The sequence below is a fragment of the Corvus brachyrhynchos genome, unplaced genomic scaffold (assembly GCF_000691975.1).
Source record: "Corvus brachyrhynchos isolate BGI_N302 unplaced genomic scaffold, ASM69197v1 scaffold5, whole genome shotgun sequence".
NCBI lineage: Eukaryota > Metazoa > Chordata > Aves > Passeriformes > Corvidae > Corvus > Corvus brachyrhynchos.
This window is the reverse complement of record NW_008238321.1, coordinates 3,006,621-3,015,689: the sequence shown is the minus strand read 5'-3', so window position 1 is coordinate 3,015,689 and position 9,069 is coordinate 3,006,621. Positions and strand designations below refer to the sequence as shown.

At 37.2% G+C, this 9,069-nt stretch overlaps 1 protein-coding gene across 8 annotated transcripts in view; it reads right to left on the bottom strand.

Annotated features, from left to right (window-relative positions):
* Positions 1 to 9,069, bottom strand: part of CLEC16A (C-type lectin domain family 16 member A) — a 56,997-nt gene that overhangs the window by 46,098 nt on the left and 1,830 nt on the right. For 5 of the 8 annotated variants that reach the window (XM_017733939.1, XM_017733938.1, XM_017733940.1 and 2 more), the window contains exons 4-10: positions 9,024 to 9,069; positions 8,249 to 8,354; positions 6,722 to 6,727; positions 6,260 to 6,383; positions 5,197 to 5,371; positions 4,187 to 4,240; positions 1,659 to 1,772 (exon numbers count right to left, since the gene is read on the bottom strand). In XM_017733939.1, the coding sequence (XP_017589428.1) occupies positions 1,659 to 1,772; positions 4,187 to 4,240; positions 5,197 to 5,371; positions 6,260 to 6,383; positions 6,722 to 6,727; positions 8,249 to 8,354; positions 9,024 to 9,069 (625 nt within the window). The remainder of the gene's footprint in view (positions 1 to 1,658; positions 1,773 to 4,186; positions 4,241 to 5,196; positions 5,372 to 6,259; positions 6,384 to 6,721; positions 6,728 to 8,248; positions 8,355 to 9,023) is intronic. The other 3 variants (XM_017733936.1, XM_017733941.1, XM_017733937.1) reach the window with 1 other exon arrangement.

Here is a 9,069-nt window from a genome sequence, read left to right as displayed (position 1 = left end):
GCAGCCGTTGTTCCCACACATCACTGCAGAGCAGCTCCCTTGATGGCTCCCCTCCCTGGAAGCTGGGCAGGGAGCTCTTCTGCTGAAGTTGCACCCCACTCCTTCTGCACATAACCAACCTCCACCAGTGGGCTTCTGACAGTACAGGCTTTCCCCTCCATGGTTTCATTGAAGAATATGGTTTTCTGAAGTTACTAAAAACTAAGGTTTCTCCCATGGAAGCTTTTCCCTTCACCCACTGCTCTGCACTCCCTGGAACACAGCTCCACCTCTGGCAGCTTCACTAAGGGGCTGTTGCAGAAGGCCAACATCCCTCCTATTTACTACCTGTTCAGGTACAACTGCACCCCCAGTTGTGAGGACACATCGTTAAGGCCAGTAAGGAGCAGCAACCTAAATAGTATTACAAATTTAAGAGATGAACAGGAGTTTATAGGAAACCCCTAATATTCCTAACATAAGCTCAAGTACACAAACACATGCTGCAGGTATTTTGCAACTCTGTACAGTAACCATGACAGGAAAAGAAAATCTCACTTCTCTAACAACTGGTGCTCCACCCTCTTGCCACAAATTTCCTAGTAACAAAGCCGCTTCTGCACAAGTAACACACAACATTCAGTACGCAGCCAGCAGAAGGTCAGACATTTCCTAACATAAGCGACTACTTTACCTTAAAGCATTCAGTCAACTCTACCATTCTACCATAGTTTTTTTCTAAAAAAGGTTAGATTCTAAATATCAAGGTAAACAGAACAAAACACCAGAACCCAAAAGGTACTGGCTAAGATCAGTCCACACAGCTTTGAAAGCCCACTGGGAAGAAATCTGGAAAAGTTCATGTGTCTTGGAGAAGCTGAAACATATCTCCCCCCTTGAAACTCCCAGAGCTATAGCCACTGCTGGGAAAGAAGGTGCATGAGAACCAATCTATTGCTTGTTATAAATTAAACATTCAGTCAGCAACTGCTGGCCAGTCAGTCATTGGCGACATGTTCAATTTTTAGACACAACTACAGTCAGAGGCCTCTTACAATAAGGTCATGTCCCCCTACTTGTTACCATCCCCAAAATAGACCTTTAAAAAGTAACAAGTAATCATTTCACAAACTTGTGAAAGCCACAACAAAAGGGAAAATATTATAAACATGACACCTAGAAAACCAGTACCACCAGCATCAGCATCTAGCAACATCTACCCAGGGTTAAATGTGAAGGTAAAAGGGCAATGACAGACTGACACACTCCCATCTCTCTATGGCTGGTCTCTATTCTCACATGCTCACTGACGCACAACTTTCAGAGATGATCAGTTTTACTGCTAAAACACTGGGAATATTCACATGAAAATCATAAGCCAGTATTTTTTTCTAAGTCTCCTCATTTCTACTACAAGTTGCACAAGGAAATTTCACTGGAAAGTTGTGCTGAATCATTTTTATTTCTCTACCCAAGGGCAGATAAAAACCGAACACAGAAGACTGGATTACAGAAGTGTTGCATCAAAATGATGATCCAACAACAAAAGCTGAAGTCTGTTGCTGCTCTCTTCTTCTAAACACAACCACCTTGGCTTACCATTTTCCAGATACCTGATTTTATTTTTCAAATAATTTCTTTGCCTTAAAAAAAAAAATTACAGACAGTTGGCCACTTACTGAGTTTTTCTGTGTATCTTGCTCAACCTTAGAAGAAAACACTGAAAGGTCCCCATTGAGTATAACCTCAGCCAAGGAGTTCACCAAGGGAGCATAATGTATAATCAGAAAAACCTATTAAAAGAAGAGCAGAAAAAAATATCAGACATATTTACAGAATACATAGTTTTACAATTTCACTCACTGAACATACTTTTGACCTTGTTAACTGCTATCTTTAGTTTACATATAAGTACAACTGGGAACACTGATAGCTCATTAAATATACTTTAGAACACAAGAGAGATGGCTATCTGACCTTCCTCCACCTTTGAAGCTACCCAGTTTTACAAATTCTTCATATTCTTTCCTCCTTCTGAGAAGTGTAAATTCTCTTCAACACTTTTGAAAGGAAAGTTGGGTGATATTCTAGCAAGGAACTCATTAAAACCATTCCAGAAATGTATTTTTTTTAGAAAAAACGAACTGATTATGGAGCACAGCCTCCCCTGACCTTCCTGTGTGCCAGCAACTGGCCAGACTCTAGAAAGTTCTGTGCTGTGCACACAATCATTGTGCAGTGATTCATGAGTAAAGGCCATGCACTAGGCTGAGCTGGATCAGAAGCAGCTTTACTGGCTCTGAAATTGCAGCAAATCAGTGTCAGCTTCATCGTGGCTACAGAACACAGGAGAAAGGACCATACTGCCTGGAGCACTGAAGCATTTGACCACAAGTGCTTTGGTGCTTTACCAGAGTTCTCTGTTTAACTACTCTATTCTGAGCCAAGGCTTACAAGTCTGAGCCAGCAAGCAACTGGCTCCTGGACAGAACCAGCTCAGGTCCAGCTGCAATAGTCTTCTGTTATCTTATATCCATTCTCTTCACAGGAATATCAGAGCTGGATCCCTTATCAGTGGTTCTCGCTGCAAAATTCCTAAATAATTTCTAAGTCATTAAGTCTAGTCACTGTTTTGACAATATTCAGCTGAATGTTCTCCACAGGTTTTCTGATTAAAGTCAGAACCATTCCAGACCTCCAAAAGGGAGGTGATTATTAGCATGCAGTGGTGATCCATATAAAACTTTAAAGTCACAACACACTTCAAAAGTACTTTGAACAACCTCCAAAGCACTCGAGCTTCTGCCAATTCAGCAAGCGTTGCTTGACTGTCCACAGGCGTGTTTTGGTGCAAGAACAGCACATGTTCACTTTGGGAACAGTGGGTGAGAAGTCCCAACAGTGCATTTTCAGGTGCTAGCACAAATCTCTCAAGCACTTGTCTCTAATAAAAGAATAGTGCCTAGAGCATATGCCTGCTGTCAGGAATAGAAATAGTCAGCAAGGTTTGGTAGATCCCACCCCACCACAGTCAAACTCCAGGTTAAAAGGGTTGGGAAAAGATGTGTTTCTGCTGGTCACAGAAACAGTAGCTTGATTTTCTATATCACATCCCATTTTGACACACAAAATTTGTTCTCAGTTCTTTATGACTACTTCCATTTTCCTTTTCAAACAGAATGAAGAACATAGATATAAATTCTGAAGTGATACCTCGTCGATACTTCCACTGAAAGCAAAGACATTAAAAGAGGTCACCTTATACAACTGTATGATGCAGCTCCCTTTGGTTACAAGAAGCTGCTGCTCCCACAGTTTTATCTGTGGTAAATAACCCTCACATCACCACAACTTTTTAGGTTTAAATTAAGGAGCATCAAATTATATTTTCCTAGGAAAAAAACCCCAACCCCATACTTCTAGCAAAAAAGATGAAATTATGGGCTGGATCATAATAAAATGAGTATTGAAGAAGTCTAAATTCAAAGAAAAAGGAGTACAAATTCTACGAACACAAGTCAAAACTATTTTTAGACAATGTAATTTAAGAAAACCAGTCTCATAGCAATGCACAGAAGACTACAGGGAGAACAGATGAATTTTCTCTACCATACAAAAAAAATTTACTGTAAAACTCTTAATTTGAAAATAAATTCTAGAAAGAAAAGGAGGTGGGACTGATAATAAGAAATAAGAAGTACTTAATTACAGATTTAAGCTACAGGCACAATGAAAATAGTATTGTGAGAAAGTGAGATTTTGGTAGTGGTGGTTTTTGGGGTTCAGGTTTTCAAAGAGGAAAATTCAAACCTGAAATTTTCCATAGCTTAGCCAGATTCAAAATGCAATACAGCATCTTGGTAAATTTCATCTGCCATTGTACCAAGTTCTGTCCCAGCATGTTGTATGACTATCAGACTATTTGTCAGCTGGTGTACACAGTTTATGATCATGGAATTCTCTAAAGGTTACCCTGAGCAATGGGAGCCTCAGAAGAATGAGATTAACTCAAATAAGAAGCTACTTTGTCTGCCCATGGATAGACAAAATGTTCTACTTTTTTTTTTTTTAATGGAAGCTGAAAGGTTAGAAATTTGACAGATTTTCTTCTATGGCTTTGCCAAAATGATGAAATTACACAAATTTATGAATCACAACAGTACTGCAAAATTTGTTTTGAAACAGGACAAATACTTAAAATACTTACTTGAGAAAGAAGATAGAGAGAAACCTGGAGACTTATTTTTGGACGCTCTCCACCCTACAGAAAAAGTTATGACAAAACACTTATTTATTTATACAAGGCATTTATATGGCTTAATGTTTTATTTAAAACAAAACTTGTGTTGTTCCACATTCTGCTACAAAATATTCAAAAAGCATCATGATCTTTAACATTCACTGCTTGTAAACTATTTGAAATGGAGACTCTCTGAATAAGCATAGCCCTTACTCTTCCTTGTTTAAAAAATTGTTATTAGTTATTGTCTTTCATAGTCACTTCAGTAACTTAAACAGCTGAGCATCTGAGAAGTACATTGGTTTGCACTATGCTACTACTCCTTCAAAAAAATTATTCTCAGTTAACATTCATTGAAGACTGCTCTGAAAATTAGCTATTCAGATAATATGAAATACTACCCACAACTGAATGCAGGAACCTGTGCAGGTTTTAAAAAATAGTTTGTATTTCACTTAAAACCAGTTTTCCACTAAATTTCAAGTCTATGCTCTAAAAATAATTTCAGCTACATCACATTAAAACACAGCTTCTCTATAAATACAAGAAACAAGTACCAACCACAAAAGTTTGTATTATTGGGGTTGGATGGATTTTTACATCATGGCAAATTTGCATTGTATTATAACCCACTTTTGCTAGAAGACAAGTTACCTTATCAGAAAAGGAAATCACACATCTCCCAGTGTTGCAGAAATTTAAACCCAGTTCCAAATTTGCCATTCTTCTTATCTCCACTACTGCTAGCTTTCAACCACCATGTCACCCAAAACAGTATATCTCTGGGGAATAAAATTTAATCTGCTGTGCTCTGGAATTCAGTCTCAGGGTATTTCCTCTACAGCCACCTCATTTAAGCTGTTTCACGTAAACCACACATAGATATCAAGAGAATCGTATACCTAGTGCACAATCACTTTGCACACTGAAAGCAAATAGCACCTTTGAGAATTAACTGTTTGCAGGCATTAGCTTACCTTGTCTTGATTTACTAATGAATACACGTAGAGGGGAAGAAAGAGCCTATTAAGTAGGTGGTCTGTCAGCACATCATTTAAAAATTCACAGTTAATGATAAGGATATCATTAAGGTAATGCAAGTGATCAAGATGTTCTGCTACCAGGTCACTCAGTTTGCCCCTATTTCTGTGCCTGAAAGAAAGGAGAAATAAGAAATTATACATGATCAATCGTGAAAGTCTTAAAAACTTAGGGAAAAAATTAATGTGCATCCCTGACACAGATCACCTGGCTCATACAGACTGCCCAAAGCAGATATTTCAGTGAAGTCAACTAATGCAACTGGCAAACAGTTGCCTATATTTTCTTCAGGATGCACATATCAAGTTTTCCCCCCAAGTTTTCAGAAGACATGTTTTTACAAAGCTTTGCTTTCCATTGCCAGGCTTTTCATAAGCCAACTACAAAAACAAGAAGATTTTTTTCCAAAAATGAAAGAATTCTGTGTTGTATTTAACATGTACCTCTTCACTTTAAGAAAGCAAGAAACACACGCCCACTCTAAGGCAAGGGTGGCAAGACAAACCAAGAACAACCTGAATCAACAAAGTATTTCTGCAGTTGATAGTGGAGTAGCACATGGCCATGTCAGGTCTGACAGTTCACATATTAAAGCTCATCCTTCTAGTTTAAATCTTTTTCTTAGAATCTTTTCAGAAAGCTCTCCTAATGAGATGACACATAGAAAGAACATTAAAAAGACAAAGTTTGTAAGATTGAGAAGCACAAAATAACACTCATATCTTCTGGATATCTGCTATTTTTAGCAGAACAAAACAAAGATGAAGAAAAGGCTTGTTGCAAACACTAACGCACTCGTATGGATATCAGGACAGATCAAGCACAGCACTGTTACCTTAAAGAATCACTAAAAAACTTTAAAGAGTGAAAAGTCTGAACTGTCTACAAGGGAACATATCTAGAAACTAACTTAACTGGACTATTACAGACAAAATAAGGAAAGCACTGACATCTGGGAAGAGCATTTCCATTCAATAGCCAGCATTGGTAAAAGCTTACTCTTCATCAGTCTGCACACAGTTATCCAGTTCTATCACGTGGCTGCCAATAAACCAGACAAGGTTGGAGAAATAAGGAACTGCGGTTTTATCTCGAATGTAATGCAGCATAGGCTGGTTGTCCACTGAAGAGAAATCATTAAAAAGAAAAATCAGTAGTCAATATTTTTTATTGCTTTTTAAGAAACACAACAAAATATCTTCTGAATTTGATTACATGCTAGCTTTCCATACGAGTATACACCTGACACAATCTTAGGCGTGAAATGGAAATCTATAAAAATGTCACATCAGGTCTTAGCTGGCTTGAATGAGCCTAATGTTGATATATTTACATATGTCTGAAAATAAACAAATCTAGTGAAATTCAGAAAGGTTCTTTTAGCACATTATTTATCAAAAAGAAGAGAAAAAAGCGCAAGAATAAAGCAGTAATGCTGAGAGTCAAGCTAGTTAGACTTACATGACACTGCATTTAGGAACACAGGAATCATCAGTGAAGGAAGGGCAAAAGAAACAGACAACAGTTAACAGGATTAGGAACTGGGATAGTGACATCCTCTAAAAGGGTTTAAAAAGCTAAAGCACAAAGCATCTAAACTAAAAGATACAGGGTAGGTGTTAGAGCAGAATATATGCAAACAGGTAGTCAGAAAAGTATCAAACCTGAACATCTGAGCTGTGCCTTTTCAACTCTAACCTTTATAGCACTACAACATTCAATGAAAATTCTAGACAAGTAAATTTTTTTCATAAAAATACTTAGTTGCATAAATATACCACAAACAGGATATGAAGCCTATAATCTGCTCTTTTCTGTGAGCTCGTATTTGCATTTACAGTTCCTTGAAGTAGAAGGCAAGTACCAAGTGCCCATTTCTCAACATATAAAAGAAAGTGTTGCAGACAACACTGTAAAGACCCTATCTGCTATGCAGGCTATGCAGTCATTTGCAAAGCTCATTGTTTTTAAAAAGATCTTATATTCTTCTATGAAGACTGTCAAACCACTTCTTTTAATTGACAGAAAGTTGTGTAAATTCAACATGTAATTTAACTTAAAATGTATTAAAGAACAAGAAGCCCTGCATGACCATATTGCATAAAACATACTACCTTATAACATGCTGATTTCAGAGGCAGAAATTCAGAATAAACAACAGCTTTTCTACAGAGAACACTGTGATATTTTCATTTTATTAAAAATGTTATATATCCCAATAAAAATTTAGGGGGAAGTGACTTTTGGACATTGGGTTTAGAGTACACATTCTCAAAGTAGTGCTAACTTCAAAGTTCAACCAGGTTGCTGAGGTCCCTGCTGAGCTTTGAATACCTCAAACAATACAGATGCCTCAGTTTCTCTGGAAAACCTGTTCCGATGCTTAACTACTCTCACAGTGAAGCTTTACAATTTTTCCTTATGTCCTACTGGAATGCCCAGCACAGGAATTTGAGACTGTAGTCTCCTGGCCTTCACTAAGCACCTCTGGGAATGGTCCAGCTCTTCTTGAGACTGGAGTGACTGCAGCACCTGAGAGTTCTACAGTCATTTTAATGCACTTTTAATCTAAAAGGGAGTGATGTTGGTTACTGCTTCATACACTAGAAAGTTCAATTTCATCAGTAAAAGATAATTCATATTCTTAAAATACTTTGGGTTTGGGTTTTTGTTTGTTTACTTTTTAAATACAGTCACATTCTGACCTCTCTTGGAAAGGAAGCTAAAGTTCCTTGTGTATGCCTGACACTTTAGCATTTCTTTTAAAACCAGTTTCATTGGTGAGAAAATAATACTATTTACAAGTACATACTGCAGGTTTGGGACAGTGGTTGCTAAAGTAAAAATGTGTATTTCAAACTTGTCAACACACTAAGCTTTTCAATCTCATAAAACAGAAAGAAAACCCTCACAAGTAAATAACTGAAAATTAAACTACAATGAAACAAGATTTGCACACATGCCCTTTTTAATATATAAAAAGCATACCTTTGTAGACATTTAAAGTTATAGTCCTAACAGCAATCCTGACCATGCTCTCGGGGTGGTTAAAAAATTTAATAGCTTCAGTGTACAAAGCAAAGTCATTAGTGTGCTGTAATGGAAAGAGAAGGAAAAGGAAAGAAAATATTTATTCATTAAACATGTACAGAATATTGGTTGGGATTCTGTATGAATTATGTTTTCTGTATATTAATATGGTACTTTTACCTTCTACTTAAGTAATCAAAATGATTTTGCAATGCACAGTCAGCTGCATTTGGAGCTCTGCATTAAAATAAACTGCTTAAAGCATCAGAGCTTCCCAGGATAATTGTGCACATACTCAATGCTTTCATGCCCTCTTCTGGCAGAAAGCAGAGTGCAGCAAGAAAAAACCCATTTGATCTTTACCCTTTGACTCAGCTTTTTGGACTTTGACTAAACCTCTCAGAACCAAGTGATGCAACAGAAAAGATCCTGTTTATGAAAGCACAAGAAAGCAAGGCATAAACAAGTTGAATTCTCAAGGAAGTAGGCTAAAGAACTACTGAAATGATCCAATATAACACTAGCTTCCAGATTTTTAGTTTATTATAGTTATAAGAGGACAAAGCCATGCTTGTGCAGAGATCCTCACAAACAAATTCACAACCACTGGTATTGCCATTATAAAAATAAAAGCAAGACATTATGAGACAAGACACTAAACGCTATGTGCCACAGTGCTATCAATTTCTAGTTAAAGTCCTCTTATCATTACATTGCAACTTCCTTTACTTACCTCATTATAAAAGAAATGTACAGTATGATTATTGAGTTTCAGGGAA